Consider the following 19,435-nt stretch of genomic DNA (forward strand, 5'->3'; position numbering starts at 1 on the left):
TACTTTCTTTACTAAGAGCGGTAGAAATCTAGTATTACTTCCAGTTTTAATATTAATTGAAAAAAAATTCACACCGTACAAAAAGTGGTATGCACATGACACTGCTATTTGCTGTTTGATGGAAGTACTCTCAACGAGAAATCACGCTCGTTAACATAACTTGAGAATAAAAATGTTGATGCGTAATTCACCTAATTGAGGATCTGCTACATAGAAGTGTGGTTCTTCGGGGAAGTGATACTAACAGTCTTCTGATATTTTCAATGTCCGAAACCTTAATGTATTCTTGTTTCATAAAATGTTTCAATGAATACGTTACTGATATTATGCAGGCTAAGGAATAACTGGAAGAAAAATGTATTTTATCCATAGGCATTCTTCTTCGTCTCCGTCTTTTCCCATGTTTATATGACATCTTTTGGCTATAGACGTATTCTATAACATTTAATTTTATGAAGAAATTTTACCGCAGATGATGTAAAGTTTTGTTTTGTGAAGTTAAGGAGATTTGAGCACCAAACGCGCAAGCAACGATGAAATCCGAATCCTGGCCTGGATCTCACATCAGATTAAACTTAAAATACTACGTTTCTTTTGTATACTAATATCAAATCTTGAACGTCTCTCGCTGATGGTGTGTAGTTATAGGCTAAGAAAGAAGGGCGATGAGCGCAAGTGAATGATGGAAAAATTAGTGAAATAAAAGAATGCAGAAGAAAGAGAGGACGCCGAGAAAACCCTTTCATAGTCTGGAATGATCCGGGGAATTTTCTCACCAGACGATGTGCTAATTTGCGAAGTCGTTATATCCACTTGACATTTGAAAGATACAACTAGGTACGAGGCGCGTTCGATAAGTAACCTCCGATTGGTCACTACGCGTGAAGTAGTGGGGGCAGCGAAATCATCTTTGCAAAGACGTGCGCGGTAGATCAGTGTGCATCCAGCCGTGATAGAGTGAAGGTTGTCTGATCACTAGTTCCACTTTTGTAACATCTCAAACTGTGTGCTGCAATAGAAAACCCCGCCAAGTGCAAGGTACGAGCTGTTATACGTTTTCTTACGGCAAAACAAGATTCGGCAGCAGCCATTCATCGGGAACTTTGTGCCTTGTATGGACCATGTGTGATGAGTAAATGAATTGTTCGTGAATGGATTCTGTACCATTTAGTACTTTATTCAGTCATTAATAAGTATCTCGACTGATCTGAAATATAATTCCATATAACCCCTGGTTCGGAATTGAAATAGCATGTCAATTAAAAAAAAAAATGTATCATAGGTAATCAAAGTGAACTCCATCAAAGAACAAAAAAATATTGACTTGGTTTATTCGAAGCGTCAGTTTTAGGTATCGCAATCACTATATGGATTGAGAAAAATAATTAGAGAAAAGCCAAAAACCAGTAATTGTGAGTGACTCTGCACCAGTGAAAGTTTTACAACAGAAGCGTACCTGAAAACCTCCCAAAAAAAATTAAAAAAAAAAAAAATTGAAAGGCAAATAGTTAATCTTATAGCACTCCACACTTTCTCGTTCATACAATTAAAAAAACTGGTTGGTGAATACAAGAAAATAACAATTAAACAGATAAATTAAATTTTTCTGACAGTTTTACTTAGCTTCAAATTTTGAGATTTAAGGTACACTATACAATTAAATGTAAACAAAGAATAACAATTTATAGCTAACGATTACTGTTCTTTCAACGATTTTAGTATAGTATCAGAAATGGAATTCACTGTATTTAAATCATTTTAATTTCGCCTATAAATCCAAACCTTTAACAACCAATAGAGAAATATAAGCTTGAATTGCGAACACCATTTTCTTCGGTACATTTTTATTAACCTTAAATGAAGTTGATGTAGAGATTTTTGGCTCAAAAAATATTCTGCATATAATTTAATTATTAGTTATTCTTTTAAACGTGTGCATTCAACAGCCAGTGACTATTTCTACTTTTTCTAAGTAATAGCAAATATAAAATTCTTAAATACTTACCACTTATTTGGAAAATAAGAATAGACAGGAAAGATTTTTTAACCCCACAGGCTCCAATCATCTGCTGGCTCCAAAACCTATGACCTTCTCTTTTTTCTACTATTGTGCAACACAATTTATCAATAAATTTAATTATTTCAGTGCTTATTAATTTTAAACGCCCTGTATACTGTTACTGAGTTTCAGTAATTTCCTTTAATCAGTAAATTTAACGTAACTTTCTACCTCATTTCGATCAAACTGGTCCCTGACTTTATTTCCCTACTCCTCTTAAAACTCCCTATATACCGGTAGTCTCATTGAATTTATTCAGTTAGAAACATATTGTTTATTAACTTAGTTTTAACCTCTTTAACCACCACTCCTAGCAAAAACTACTTATTTCAATTTACACCCACTAACACATTTTAGCCATTCTTCTACGTATTAGCTCTATCACTCCACTACGTAGTTTAATTCTAATTTTTACAACTTTAGAAGTAAGTAAAAAAATATTTAGAGATTACTTAATCTTTAACAAGATCTCTTTCTTTTCATTTTTTTATTTTTTTAAAAAATAGTACTAATTCATTTAACAACAATATTTAACAACTTAATGATTATTTGTATGTACGAGGGTCATTCGGAAAGTAAAGAACGTTTTTGTATAAACACTTTAATAACTGATATACAAAGGCGAAATTTGTGTTACATACTATGTGATACTTAAGTTACTTTTGGACATAGTCGCCGTGTAAATTTAAACACTTGTCATACCGTGGTACAAGTTTTTCTATGCCTTCGGCATACACAGTTGCCGCCAAACTGTTGAACCAATCACTAACAGCTTCCTTAAGTTCATCGTAACCAAGTTCACCACTGACAATTTCGTACAACACAGTTCTTGAAATTTCAGAAAAGAATTCGTGCAGCCCATCAATAGTGAATCGCCTATCCTCTTGAATCTTCCGCTCAATTCTTCCTTTGAGTTCGTCAGTCACAACAGAAGGCTGGCCCGAGCGTTCCTCATCGTGCACATTCGTCCGTCCGTCATTAAACATAATGCACCACTTACGAACTGATGTTTCATTCATTACATTTCCATACACCTCAGTGATTTGTCTATAAATTTCTATCGGACGCACTTTTCTTGCAGTCAAAAATCTTATCACACCACGAACCTCACACTTGGCGGGATCAGTAATTGTATCGCACATTTTACAGTCGCACAGCGAAGCAATAACGGACCGTTGCGGATCGCAGCTGGTGCCAGACTGAGGCTAAAGCATGCCCAGGTCAATAACGCAGCGGCAGCGGGGGTGGGGGAACACTCGCACGCGCTAGCGCAAAACGTTCTTTACTTTCCGAATGACCCTCGTATATAATAAAAATAGTGTTAATCGCTACAGTTTGCTCATTTAAGGACGAACAAACATTCACAACGAAGAGAGGAGTGGCAGGACATGAGTGGTCAGTGATGAACTCGTTCAAAAAATTTATGGAAACGTTCGTGAAAATCGATGTTTCACAATGTCGGAGCTTTCCCATGAATTTCCACAAATTTCAAGGACTGTGTTATATGATATCCAGCGTTTTGGTGATGATGAGGAGCTGAAAGATGCGATCACAGGCTTGCTCAAGGCACAGGCGGGAGATTTTTATGCTGATGGAAGTTCTAAGCTAGTGTAGGAATATAATAAATGCTTGAACGTTTATGGAAACCATTTTGAAAAATAGAGCAAAGAAGCAGTTTTCAGATACAGATAATAAATTCTTTTTATTTACTTTGGTATTTCTTTTTTAACCAATCGGAAGTTATTTCCAAAACTTCCAGGTTACATTCCTACTTTGGTGTTTCTTTTTAACCAATCGGAGGTTACTTCCCAAACTTCCAAGTTACTTTCCTACCTTGGTGTTTCTTTTTTAACCAATCGGAGGTTACTTTCTGAACGGTTCTGATATATTGTCAAATTTAGAAATAAATTGCTTAATTGTTCTTAGAGTTGTATATAATAATAATAATAATAATAATAATAATAAAAATAATAATAATAATAATAATAATAATAATAATAATAATAATAATAATAATAATAATAATAATAATAATAATAATTATTATTATTATTATTATTATTATTATTATTATTATTATTATTATTATTATTATTATTATTATTATTATTATTATTATTATTATGTAACTTCTTAGATTCATTAGCTTTATAAAGATGCTCTATTTAGTAGCTGAGCGATCTGAAATTCAAACTCCGGCCAGAGCTTCGCATACTCACCAAGCAAACACTCTATTTCAAAACAGTAAAATATTCACTAACTTCACTAATTTTGTTTTCGAAGAGATGTTTGTTCACCTTTTCGCATTGTACACTTAGGTTAGCATATTTATTTTTCTTTAACTAGAAACTATAAATGTTATTTTGAAAGCAAAATTGTGTTTTATTTCCAAAAAAACACCTGATACATATATATATAGCTACTATATAGCTCTTTTGTCTAAAGAAAGTAAATAAACAAAACTATGTATAAACTTCAACGTTATTTGCTGTTGTTGGCACCATCCTCCGATGTGCAAAAAGGAAGATCTCCGAAGCAGAGCGAATTGAGGGCAGATTCCTATCACGAAAGGTTGATTCAATTGCTTTAAAATTTACGGCGATGAGACTGAATGCCAAATGGATGTGATTAGTAGTAGTAATGTAATTGATGTACTTCGTATTATCTCTCAGCTTATCTCTCAGATAATATAGTGAAATGATATATGTTTACATAGAGATATAAACAGGTAGAAGGGAAAAGTTGAAATTAATACGCAAATGTTATTGAAAATTATTTCACTTATAAAGTAATCGTCTCATGGTGGGATGGGATAGTGATTGTCTTTCGGGATGGAGTACATTGAACTCACTGACAACATCTGGAGCGTTCAGAGCATAAGAGAATCAACCTCAATTATCAAAGTAGTGACAAAAAGCCAAGTTTTTACGATACTCTTCACTAAGTGGTAAAATTTAACAGTATCTTTTACACGATAAAAATTATTTACATTATCTGGGCATAAGAATTTTAAGCTCTAAAAGGAGCTTGAGACAGAGATCTTTCAGGTGAAATATGTTCCAAATGACCAAAATTGAACTTGATGCTCTTGAGCAATGAAGGTGGAATCTGTGTGTGAGATATCGTCACACTTACATAGCTGTATTATTTCGTTATGCGGCAGCTTCATTCATTACAAAAAAAAAAAAAAAAAAAAAAACCTTATTGTACGGGATTTTTTGAACACCCAGTAATAACTGAAATCTTACCTTGAAAAATATGCGAGATGTGTAGCTCTTGTCAATGTAAGATGCCTACTAGAAAATGCCATCTATATGTTTTCAATCTCCATAATATTATGTTCTAATACTTTCGTTTAACATGTTCAATATGGATAGAGTATATTATACATTTCTGTCGTCCAAAAATAACGTTGCTGAATTCGTGCCTTTAGGAGTTGTCTCCCTACTTTATCTTTTTTCCTACCATGTGAATAACGCATTTCAAAGAATATCGAGATGGAAACACTAGAGAATCTTTCCATACCAATGATGCATTGCCTGTACTAGAAGAATACTACTTTATTTCGAGCCAGTTCTGGTTCACTGCCCACGCTTTCCTTTAGGAAAAAAGTAATGTCGCTGTTAAATTAGTTGAAATGGTTTTCGTATTAGAAAATAAATTCAAATATGTAATTTTTGAATAGAATTTTCGCCTTTGTTAGGAGTAGGTGTGTCACTGTTAGGTGAAGACAACTAGCAAAAGATACAATATGTTAATTAACAATGTATTTTTTTACATATAAAATACATTAATAAATAGACTTGGTTCCAGTAGAATAAATACTATAAATTATTATTATGGTAGTAATGAAGTTTAAGTTCAAAAACTTTCACGTTTTATCGCACTCAAAACTACCCACGAGAAGTATGTAATTTATTCAGTGGTTCTGACCCGTTTTGGGGCTTAGCGCCTTCTCGGGTGAATGCAATTGTCCTGAGTGTTCTCCGTTGAACTCCCAATCCACAATATTCAAGGCTGAACGTAAGACTTGCTCAAAGTAGTCTAAGAACCAGAAAAAAAGAAATAGTCTGGAGGAAATCCACCGAAACTAAAAATGTCAGTAGGGCCTATGTCTAATGTTTCTCGGTGGCTTTTACCTAATTTGAGGGTGCTGAATCTGAATCTACCGGGTGTACAAATGTACACCTTGAGCGTTTTGAGTAATTCAAGATGACGGCCAAGATTGCGGCTGTAAACGTGATAGAAATATTTTTGTATAGTTTATCAAGATGGGTATCAAATTATATGTTTTTTGGGTTGCAGATTCCAATAATAATGTCAAAAATGTTATGAATTTGTTACAAATCGAGATATTCAATATGGTACCCAATATGACGGCCGTAAAATTGAGAAGAATATTTTTGGAGTATTGTATCGACATGGGGATCGAATTATATGTTTTTTGGGTTGCAGATTTCAATAGTTACTTCAACAATCTTATGAAATTGATAGAAATCAATATATTCAATATGGAATATTCAGATTCGCGACCCTCGAGCTAGGTACATACTTAGAACAATATCTGATACACTGAAATTTTGGGTTTGGGTGTTGATGCTTTCTCCGTCACCGCAACTCACCTTGTTTGCGCTCCAGAACATTTTTTCCACATTTTGGGCTTCTCTATATTTATTTACAAAACCATTCCTTTCTGTGTGCAAAAGAAAACAAACAACACAAGCTTAGGTTTGAAGATTTTCTTATATTTTTTTCCTGGACGTTTTCTTAATCAAGAATTATGTTGCTGACCACATTTATGCGAAATATGTACATTTACAATACAAAATGCCGATGTTTCTATGTTACTCCGCAACAAAATTATAAATATCACAGATCACTTGTCAGTCTTCGTCAGAAGAAGTATCCATGTTTTCGTCTTCTAGATTCCTAGTATTTTGACGTGTGAAGATATTCTGGCATCGTTTAAAGGCTTCACAATTGCAGAAGTCAGTGCAGCTATTATGATTTGCCACACAGCCACAACGTCCTTTAGACATGTTTTCAGAAGAACAGCCGCAACTCACCATCTTTAAGATGTCTTTCGGTGCCATCACAGTTTCCGGTGGTACAGTAACTGGTTCCAATGTTTTGTTCAGCTTATCACGATACCACAAAAAATGTGTCGGATCCATGTCTGGTGGGTCTGGTTTATCTGCTTGTTTCCAAATACAAGCCTGGAAATGAGCTCTTTTTACATTTTCAGAGAATGCTTCCGTAGTTGGTGTCAAGCTCTTCAATTTCGGCATATGTACGGCAGTCTTCTTTGACAATTTCTTCAGAAAGACATCTCTTCTGATATCAGACATTATAGGGCCAGTTATCCTACTACCATAGCAAGAAGCTATAAACTCAGTTGCCTTCTGAATCACATCTTCAAGTAATGATGTCTTATTTCCAAGCTTTTGAAGCTCCTTCCCACTTTGTAGTACTTTTACGGGTGCTTAATTTGAAAAACATTTTCAAAGAAAGCTGTGTCGTCAAAGTGAGATTCTTGGGATGTTTCTCAATGGTAGAACAGGTCCTGGGACCGGACGACACCCGTCTGACTTTAAGAGAAATAAAAATGAGAATTTTAGCTTTTTGGAGAGAGAGAGAGTGTGTGTAGGTGAGAGGTGAGGAAGAGAAAGGAAGAAATCTGATGTCACAGTACCTGTAGCTTCATCTTCTCTGCTGGGCTTCTTGTTATCCTCCTGTTGTTCGTCCGGTGTTCTGTATGGCGAAAACCGAATTATAGTCTGTTCGGTTCGTTTTCTAAGTTACTCTCGGAGTGCCCCATTGACCGCCGTGCACTCGCGTAGTCAGTCTTTTGACAACTTCGCGACTGAGTCCTAAGATGACTCCAAAGACCGACTCTCGACAGGCTCTGGAGACTAACTTCGATAACTGACTCCAAAGTCTCTAAGCGACTCCAAAGTCTCCAAGCGACTCCAAAGGCTCTGTGTGACTCCCTGTTTCCGGGTTGGAGGGAGTATTTAAAGACAGAGATCTGCTGACTCCAGGCACGTGTAGATGAGATGTTTTTGTCTCAACAGGTACTCATGACGTCAGAGATGGACAGATAGTTGGGAAAGGAGCTCTCTCAGCTTTATTACATAAAGTACACATTGACATAATGCATTATATAACATAAACAAACACTTCCACGATTTAGCTACGAAAACACAAAATTACCGAAGAAAAACGCTGACTAAATTCTCAGACATAAATGAATTTTCATTAACTAAGACTTCCGAATGACTAGCGTACTTCGACACATAAGAAATAGTTTTATGTAATTAGGAAGAAAAAAAAAGAAAAGTCTCACAACACCAAAGATAAGTCTGAAAGAATATCATGTTTCTTATACAAACAATAAATGATTTTGTGGGAGATCAACGAAAGTCAATAAATAATGAATATTAGTCTCTCATAGTACTTTCATTGCCTTCTGCTTTCCAATGACATAAAGAGTAGTAACTGTATCGCAGCCAGAAGAGAATGAAATGCTAGTAAGTTTGAAACAATATCACGGTGTTCAGACACATACAATCCTATGTCAATAATTCCTCTCTGACTTTGAGTTGCCTACATAAAAATGTTACGAGTAAGTTTTTGTGTGTGGTAGTAGTGCATCAGGAGGAGAAGAACATCCATGTCATCACTAATTACATTTATTGTACAATTTCTGTCCAGCTGATTGTCTACCATCACTACTTGTGTTATAATTATGACATCAGCCTCTTCGTAAGTGTTTTACATATCTGGACGTTCCTTGATACAATCAACAGTTATTTCTGTTGTGACATCTTCTGGTCCAGTGATGAATAGGCTTTTGGTGGAATCTTATGGCAACCCTCCTGTCATTAGATACTTGCAGATCAGCTGTACTAGTTGTACCTTATTCTTCGTAACATTCAGCTTAACTTGTTGGGAGGGCAAGGACGTGTTGAAAGACAATTTATGATACCTGCTACATGTTGATCCCGTTCTGACGCTTCTTATTCCTTCTTTGGTACTGTACTCCTTGTATTTGTCAAATATCAGGTACACGTTGCATTTGTTCAATTTTTCAAGCACATATGACCGATACAATTTTATGAAGTCAAGAACAGTTCCGTTAGATGGCCAGTTGATCACCCACAAAACAGCACAACCATCAAGTATGAGAGCATCTTCGTGCTTGTACGATCTCATAGACTTCTCTACCTGTATTATTTGTTTCAGTTTCGACTTACTTTTGCAGAACCTGGGAGTCCCATATTCATCAAAGATGTGGGGACAGCGGCAAGCTCATATGATATCATTCCTTTAGCATCAATATCTCTTGTAGATGTGAGACACATTGCACGCGTGTACAAGAGTTTTGTGTCAATGACACCAATACTAGCTGTTCTTTTGACGTCATCGCAGGAAACATTACGAACCGTTGTTAAGATTGGATCGTGAAAACCAGTTGGTAATTTTTCTTCATAAGAACACAACGCCTTCTCACCTATCTCAACAGCATTATCAACATTCACTTTCTGGGAACAAATTTTCCCTGTCACAATATTCACAATAGTTTTTGGGTGATCATCGATCTTCAAAGGATCTATGCAATGAGATAGCTTTTCTTTGAACTTAATTCGGTCTGCAGTATCTCCTTTTACTCGAGATGGCATTTCTTCCTTATGCTTAGTTATTTCTATATCTCGTCCAGCATCTCTCATGACATAAATGTCATTTACTAAACGACTGCAGGTGTGAAGGCTGAAAGCCCATCGCTTCACTGCTGATGGATTTAGTGTAAGTCCGATTATTCCTCCTGGTCCATGGCCATAACGCATAAATGTATTCTCAATGAACATGTATGTACCTAGCTTGAGGGTCGCGAATCTGAATATTCCATATTGAATATATTGATTTCTATCAATTTCATAAGATTTTTGAAGTAACTATTGAAATCTGCAACCCAAAAACATATAATTCGATCCCCATGTCGATACAATACTCCAAAAATATTCTTCTCAATTTTACGGCCGTCATATTGGGTACCATATTGAATATCTCGATTTGTAACAAATTCATAACATTTTTGACATTATTATTGGAATCCGCAACCCAAAAACATATAATTTGATACTCATCTTGATAAAATATACAAAAATATTCCTATCACTTTTACAGCCACCATATTGGCCGCCATCTTGAATTACTCAAAATGCTCAAGGTGTACATCTGTACACCCGGTAGATTCAGATTCAGCACCCTCAAATGAGGTGAAAACCGCTGAAAAACACTTGACATTCTGAAATTTTTGGCTTGGTCCAAAAGTAGGGTTTTTCCTCCAGATTAAAAGGCTTCAATTCTAAATCCAACCTTGAAGGATCTACATTAATATTTATTAAAATAGTTTAAACTTTTGATAAATACATGATGGCTCTCATCCAATACTAAGAAAAATAATAACTCAAAACTTTATGAAATCTTAAATAAGTTTTAAGTAGTCTATCGCCCCTAACCGCTCTTTTATGTTCCAGCGCCCTACTTGGAAAGAGAACTCCTCCTAAAGAGTGTTAACGCTCTCGTTGAGAATCATTGAACTCAATGCCATCTATCGATTTATCTTTGCACAATATTATAATTTAAACCAAAAATAAATTTTAAGAATTAATAAGTGAATTTCGTTTTACAGCGTGGAACTACAGTACACTTCAAAACCATGTGAATTCTATAGTTATACTTGAAACACTACATCTATAACTATTGATTGCAATACATTGATAAGACCAAAGATAGAATCTGTTTCTCGGACGCTCAATTCATGTCAAAAAGCCATTAGTTGCTATGAATTACTGTTTTTGTTCTATGGCGATAAAGGTTGATACCAAAAATCGTTAATTTGAACCACTTTCGATTTGAATAGAGCGTTAATGAAGAGGGATCTTGTATTGTTTGGCCTAATCCTCGTTTCTACAAATTGTTTGCCTTGTAAATATGTGCGACAAATGTACCTTTCCATCAATTTTTCATCTTCACATGTAAAACTTTCTGGGCAGTTTAATCTATCAGATGCCTCTAGAACTTTTTCTGTGGAAGATTCAAAAACTTTCTAGAAAGATGGGTTTCCTCTGTTCTTGAAGCAATCTGCTGTGTCACACCCAGATAGAGAATGAAGTCCTAAAAATGCCTTAAGTTGCTTGGGATTTAGGCAAGCGTAAATACAATAAGTTCTATTAACCTCCCATTAGCTCCAATTCCGGTCACAAACACACTGCCTGGTGGAAGCAACTGTAATCACCGCAATAACAGAATAAACACATCTGTATCTGTTGAATTGATGTGCAGAGTAGAAGTACGTGCAGAGAATCACATTTCAATATCTCTTACTGATCTTGCTCTATGGAAATAAGCATTGAAACCGGAAGTAATATAAAATTTGAATAACTTTTGGTTTTGGTACATAGTTTGGGATAATCATGGTACGTTGCCTTGAGACGATGAATCGTTTGAAAAAAAAGCTTTTCGTTATTTGTTACCGTTTTCGTTAATTAGCGATAAAAGTTAAAAACGGAAATGACTAATTTGATCCACTTCCGGTTTAAATACTGAGTTTAACGGATGAAGTAGAACATAATCCTGGGACGCTGAATGGCTTGCAAGAAACCGCTTCTTGATAACTCTAACAGTTTTTGCTTTGGTACCTGTTGGCAAACAGTCGGACAAAACCCTTCTATAAGACTTCTGATACTTATGCATAGCAGAGTTTGAAAGTCTAATAACACAGGCCTACAGAAAAAAATTTTTTCTTGGTGCCTAAAATTTTAGAGCTGATTTTAACTATGTGTGGGGCGCTGAATCCAATAATGTAAGCAGTTTTTTTCTATCAGCTCTACTTTGGTAGATACAGGCTACTGTACCAGTAGTGTTATTTACGTTACAATGTATGTGGAAGAAATATTACAATCCAAAATAAATATGTAAATTATAAATGATGTAACCACTATTTCTGCATGCTTCTTGCAATAGTATACAAAATAAGCAAAAGAAATACAAATATTCTCGTAATAACAAGTTTGAATATGATCTTATAAACTCTGCAACTCAAATAAATCCTACTGTGCTCTATAGAGATTTCTATTTGGAAGAACGGCGCTCTTTTCTCATTAGTGCTGCTATCTGTCGGTACTAAACGGAAACTAGTCATATAGTAGTTCCAGGAACGTCCACTAGATTGCATTGGCATTCTACTTGGCTAGTGGATCGTAGTTGTTGTCTTGCAGGTGGAGTGACATGTTGGAACATGTGAGTTTTGTTCTGAAATCATAACTTGTATCGCGTATACTAAGGCTTTATATTTAACATCCGTGTTAGTGGCCTGAACATAAAATGAGTTCAAGTCGAAGAAGTTGTGTTAACCATCCTGATGTGTTTTGCTACATATGTGGTGAGTACACATTTAAAGACAATAGAAAACATATCAGTGACTTTGTAAAAAAAAGCATATCATGCATATTTTGGTGTACGCCTAGGGGACCAAGATAAAACGTGGGCTCCACATATTGTGTGTAAAATGTGTACTGAACACTTGCGACAGTGGACAACTGGAAAAAGAAAAAGTCTTAAGTTTGGTGTTCCAATGGTTTGGAGGGAACCCACAAACCATGTTGATGACTGTTATTTCTGCCTGGTAAATGTTACGGGTATGAATAGAAATAACCGGAACAAGTGGACATATCCTGGTCTGCCTTCAGCAAGACGTCCAGTTGTTCATTCCGATGAAATACCAATCCCAACGTTTCACCACTTGCCAGAGCTTTGTGAGACTGAAAACGAACGTAGTGAACATTCTTGTGACATGGATGATGGAAGTGACAGTGATTATGAGGGAATGTCAACAATTCCTCAACAGTTTAATCAAGATGAGCTAAATGATCTAGTTAGGGACCTTAATCTTTCAAAAGAATCGTCTGAATTACTTGCTTCCAGATTGAAGGAGAAAAACGTACTAGAACAAGGAACTAAAATCACATTCTACCGAACAAGGGAAAAGGAGTTTTTACCATTTTTCACTGAAGACACAAATCTCGTATTCTGTCACGATGTTAGAGGTCTCCTAGAACACATGGGTCTTCCAGAATACAATCCAGATGATTGGCGCCTGTTTATTGATAGCTCCAAGCGAAGTTTAAAATGCGTCCTTCTACACAATGGCAATAAATATGGCTCAATTCCAATCGCTCATTCAACACGACTGAAAGAAGAATATGAAGCAATTGCTTTGGTTATGGAAAAAATTAAATATCAGGACCATCAGTGGGTGATTTGTGTGGATTTAAAGATGGTGAACTTTCTTCTTGGACAGCAAAGTGGCTACACAAAATATCCTTGTTTTCTATGTCTGTGGGATAGCAGAGACAAAGCAAACCATTGGTCAAAAAAAGAGTGGCCGCAGAGAGACGACATGGTTGTTGGTAAGAAAAATATTATTAACATGCCTATTGTTGAGTGTGACAAAATCATTTTGCCTCCTCTACATCTCAAGCTCGGTTTGATGAAGCAGTTTGTAAAGGCGCTAAATAAGAACGGACCGTGCTTTGCTTACATGGGAAACAAGCTACCTCAGATCAGCACAGAAAAATTAAAAGCTGGAATATTTGATGGTCCCCAAATAAGACAACTCATGAAAGATCCGGCTTTCGTGGAGTCCATGAATGAGACTGAACGTAGAGCTTGGACCTCATTTGTAGAAGTTATCAAGAATTTCCTTGGCAATAATAAAGCTGATAACTATGTTGAGCTAGTGAACCAGATGCTTAATGCATTCCAAAAACTTGGATGTAATATGAGTATCAAAATTCATTACCTGCACAGCCATTTGGACCGTTTCCCAGACAACGTAGGCAGTCTGAGTGAAGAACAAGGTGAAAGATTTCACCAAGATATTAAAACAATGGAGGACCGCTACCAAGGAAGATGGGATGCCCATATGATGGCAGATTACTGCTGGAACCTAAAAAGAGACTGTGCAAAGAAACATTCAAGGATGTCACGAAAACGAAGCTTCCGAAGTGTTGAATAGATCGTTTTGAACAAATTATTTGATTTTTTATTCATAAAAACTATTATAAAATGTAGTTACAGAGTTATTATGTACTTGATGTTTGTGTTTATATGGTTTTCATTATTTTCAAAGTGTTCCAAATAACAGATTTAAATGTCATAGTTTTCTTTTCACTTACAGTAAAACAGCACCTATGCAATTTTCAACGTTGTAGCAGGTCAGTCTTGCAATTCCTATATCTCAAAAACTAAAGCTGTTAGGGGAAAACTAACGCCATATTTGGATTCAGCGTCCCAATTCTACTTCAAATCAGCTAAGAAACACCCGGCACCAAAACCACTGTAAGCCAGTGTAATTAATTCGTACTAAATTTTATTAACCATACTGTGTACATATAGAGAATGATGAGGGTGTTCTTCAGTATCTTAATAGGTGGCCTAGTTATCGTACAGAATCAATTTATTGTTTCAAAAGTTAATTTTTCTCAAAATTAATGAATAAGGATTTACACTTATTCATGCCATATTATTTGACTCAAAGAGTTATATTAATTGCTATAAATCTCATCTTCGGACATTTATTTCTTCCTTGATACTCTAATAATTCTGTATATAAAAGAAGTCCTCACTGACTTATGGACATATAATCTATCATAGACTTAAATCTACAACTACTTCAATTTCTTTAATTATGAATAAAATATTTCCCGTTTTACACTTTGCCGATTTGTGGATGCCCTTAGCTTTAAAAAAAAAAAAAAAAAAGAAAACATTTCAATATACTTAAAACTAATTGCTCAACTACTCGTATAAATTAAAATATCAGTTGTAATATCTGCTAATTTCGCTATGAAAGTATTTTCTAGTTCAGTGAAGTTATTTATCATGCTGATCAGTGGCGTATTTAGGGAGGTGGCTTCCGGGCTTAAGCCCCCCCCCCGAAATCTTACTTAGTATAGTAAAGTAAATGAAATATCTCGCAGAATTTTCACATTTCCAGGCAAAGCCCGCCCCGAAAGTTAGCAAAGCCCCTCCCGAAACCAAATCGTAAATACGCCACTGATGCTGATATATTTGTTTATAACATTTTGTTGCTGTATTTCTGTGTAACTTTTGGTGCGTGGGTCTTAAAATTTAATGTGTTGAAAATAAGCAGAGGAAAAGGGAAAACACCAAAAACAGAAACGAGACTGCTGAAAATGCAGTGTTTGCAGTATCCATTACTATTTTTCAGTAGATGTATTTAAAAGTTAGATACCTTTTTAAATTACCTTAGATTACTAACCCATTCGTTGACAAAGGCAACACGAATAATATTTTGGATAACACAAAGAACGTCCATGCGCGGAGAACTCCTGAAATGAAATGAAAAATGAAATTTTTCAATTTAAAGTCCCATAATTATGTTCTTTAGAGTAAGGCAAACAGATGATTAAGACAAGTGAATAATGATAGAAGAATTGGTGGAATGAGAATGTGGTAGAAAACGGAAGTACCACGAGAAAAACCACGGGCACGATGTTGTCCACCACAACTTACTTGGCCCTGGATCGAACCACCGACCCAAAGCCCCAGAGGTAAGCGCTCTAACACTCAGCTACTGTGCCCGCACTGGAGAACTCGAAATCAATCAGTTGTGTTTTTCCGAGTGTGTAGTGCGCATCGGTCATAATAAACACGATGTCCCAGTGAACTTATATGAATGTTGTAATGCGCGGTCGGATCATCGGTAGATTAGAAATGGAACAAACTCAACAGGATGTGGATAGAGACTTCAATGTTCCTAGCAGCGTTGTGTTGTAATTGTGGAACAACATTTTCTAACTGATGAAAGCATTGGAAGACAGTATGGTAGAGACTATCAACGTACAACAACGCCGCAAGAGGATCATTATAATTTCCGCACAAATACTATAACTGGTTAGAAAGCTAGAGCGAACCGTAATGATGCTGGTGAGCGTGATCACTCATCTAAGCCTCATTTAGGACAGAGACCTCAATAAAGTAAACGAGCCCGAGAGATCCCTATTCCAAAATAGCCATTTCTGCTTATCTGCATTTGATAATTTGTAAATGAATAATTGAAGCTAAAATTTTTTAATGGGCAAAAAAAAAAAAAAAAAAAACTTCCTGGTGGGATGGATTAGAGTTTATCAGTTCTTTTCAGCCCCGAGGCTACATGAGGCGTGAACCTTCAGCTTAGCTTGGGATCCAAATCACATCAGCTGTCACTGAAAATACATGAAATGAAGTCTTTAAGTTTTACGTCCCACGTTTATGCCGTTTACGCTAAAGGAGACGGTGATAATGAGATATGTGAAATGGTGCAATGAAGAAAGTGGGAGGAAACGGGAGAATCCCGAGAAAACCCACGAACACAATGTTTGTCTACCACAAAGTCCACACGGCGCGAGCTAGAATCGAACCAGGGACCCCAAGCACCGAACGTGAAAACTCTACCACTGAGCCACCGCGCCCCCGGCGGTCACTGGGAATAGAAGCCAGGTCTCCCTCTCCAAAGACGCATATCAATTAGCAACGAGGGAGCACACCTTTCTTGTTTTGCAGACTCCTTTTTCAGAGTATTTGTTGTCTGTACATTCACTCAGCGATTTTACGATAATTTATCGCTCTCTTCAATATGACCGCAGCCTAAAATCTGCGCCTCGTATTTTTAAAATACGACTACTTGTTCTCCTGTGAGTGTGTTATGTATTCCTTCACCGTAGCCCTGACGGGCTTCGCGGTAATCCTTGCGAATTGTTCATCGAAAATTCGGCAGAAAGTGCATACACATAGCACCGTATAGAATACCTATTGAGCAGGCGCATTGTGACGTCACACCTTTCGCTTATAGACGCTCCTCCCCTATCTCCTACAGATCCTCATTGTGGCAGTGGCAAACAAACCGCTCGCCACACGAAGAAAGCATTCGGAAAGTGTATCAAGGTCAGGCGTGCTGTGTGACCCAAGTTCACGAACAACACGCGAGATTCGGAACGGTATGGGATATCGGGTTGCTGGCGACAGTGTTTTGTTTATATATCGCGAGTTATTCGAAAATCTGAATAATCGATTTCAACTGTAAGACACGAGAAAAAAAGTAACTTAGTGTATTAGGTGAACTGTTTCGAAGAATGTGAAAAGTTCGACAAGAAAACTGTTGTATAGTTATATTTTGTCAAGTGACTGAAGCCAGACGAACAATGCTCAAACATATTTGCACTGTATTGATCCTGAGCACAATTGGTAAGTAAATTAATTACTTATTTTATCACTATGTTAATTCCTATTAAGAATGAAGATGAATTTATTATTAATATAATGATTGAAAAGCTGGCATGATATTATTGTCATGACTGTATTCAGTTGGTACTTTACTCTATGTAAGATAACGCGAGGTTTGCAAATTTTACTTTCGTTAGTATTAGCTAATCTACTTACGTGTCATTAAAAATTGTTTCTCAGTATATGCAAAATAAAATAAAGAAAAAGGAAAGAAAGATACTGATGGGAATTAACTAAATGCAGGGTTCGAATCAGTGGGGGGGGATTAAGGGTATTTCCCCTTCTCATCAAGTAATTTTCCCGGCTCAACAAAGATGATTTTCTGTCTTGGCAGGAAAATATTTACCAATTTTTCATGTATATATATCTTAAATACTATAGAAGTCAGGAATATTTTCCCTCCTCTCGTAAAAAGAGCTTGATTCGAATCCTGATTAACTATATTTACTTCTTGTCTATTCGTGTAATTAAACTTGACAATTACTTTCCAATACAATGGAAAAGTGATAATGACTTCCTAAACTCTATAATTTCGGGAATTCTAATATTCATTAGTATATTACTACGTTATGTACTAATACACTACATATATCAAATACATTCTACTTGTTTATATCTAATACTAGCTGAAACACCCAATCTTTGGCATGGGTAAGATAAAATATCTATATAAACAAACTGAACAACGAAAGGAAAAGAATATCGGTCATTTTCTGCTACTTCTACATATCCCGGTAAACGCCCCTTGATACCTCCTGGTTCGAATTTGGAAAATAAATAAACGCCTCTGGCCCTAATCTATCGGGGCTGTATATGAAAGCCAACGCCTGTGGGTATATCACCATTCATCACAGTGACCCGACCGCGAAAACTATGGATTTGACACTCTCCCCCCGCAGGTGGCCCCCGGCTCGCACACAGTGGTAGCTGAATTTTGAAAGTCATCGCTAATGGAAGTGACACCATTGATCTCAGCGGTCGCAAAAACTATGGATTTGACTCTAATATCGGTCATTTTGGATTATTTTTAAATGTCTCGGATTCCCCCGGTGACTCCCTGGTTGAAATTTTAAAAAAGCTTTGTTTTGGTCTGGGGCCTGGACCAAGATACCCGTGACCAAAATTTGGTAACTCTCGGTCCACTCGCGTGGTCCCTAGGCCGCACACGACAGACAGACACGCAAACAAACTATTTTATTTATGTTAGATTATAAGGTATTCACCCATCCGCAGAGGTTGGCGACTCTGTTGTCACACGCCCTCAGATTCAACGCCGCGGAAAGTATCCACTGCAGTTAATGATAAGAATTGGTTGTAAAGATTACGTTACATGGTTATTATACACGGCCTATAATAAGAGAAATATATATATATATATATATATATAGAAAAACTGCTGTTGCGACGATTATAGAAATATACACAACTTTTTATATGAAAACAGCGACTTCATATTCATATAATCGCAGCCTAAATTGTTGGCCGATTATTGATCAAAATGTTATTTTGTTCTGAACTGTATAACATTTATTCCTTTTGGCCAATTCAGGGCCGAATCGACTTACGACAGGCTAATCGTAACCGAAATTGATCGTAAGTTGTAATACGCATAATTATACATATATTAATTAACTACATTCATTGCTTAATTATATATTATTTAACTATATTCATTAAGTTAACAAAGTATAGAAAGAAACAAGACGGCTGCAGACATCCAATTCTTTTCTCCTTTAAAAAAAAAAAAAGAAAGAAAGAAAGAAAGAAACAAGAGAGAAGGTAGTCCTCATTATTTTACGGCCACACACGAGAGAAAAAAAAATAGGCAACAAGCTTGTAAGTTCGTGGTTTCTTTCATGAAATTTTAGACTGTAGCGTCTTTACCACCCTGGAGAGGAATTTTAACATAGACAATTCATTGACTGATACGATACAGACCATGTATTTATTTTAAGATTGTTACTTGTAGCTTGTCACCAAAGGCAATTTCAAGAAAATGACCATAGATATAACAGACGAACTGCG

At 36.1% G+C, this 19,435-nt stretch overlaps 1 protein-coding gene across 1 annotated transcript in view; it reads left to right on the plus strand.

The window, feature by feature from the left end:
• The first annotated feature begins 17,024 nt into the window (after window positions 1-17,024).
• The window catches only part of LOC145672785 (uncharacterized), an 877,411-nt gene continuing 875,000 nt past the window's right edge, over window positions 17,025-19,435 (plus strand). Inside the window, exon 1 of the mRNA XM_081741944.1 lies at window positions 17,025-17,371. Within this exon, the coding sequence (XP_081598070.1) occupies window positions 17,329-17,371 (43 nt within the window). The 5' untranslated portion in view covers window positions 17,025-17,328. The remainder of the gene's footprint in view (window positions 17,372-19,435) is intronic.

The sequence above is a fragment of the Thermobia domestica genome, chromosome 16, assembly GCF_964235325.1.
Source record: "Thermobia domestica chromosome 16, izTheDome1.hap1.1, whole genome shotgun sequence".
Lineage (NCBI taxonomy): Eukaryota > Metazoa > Arthropoda > Insecta > Zygentoma > Lepismatidae > Thermobia > Thermobia domestica.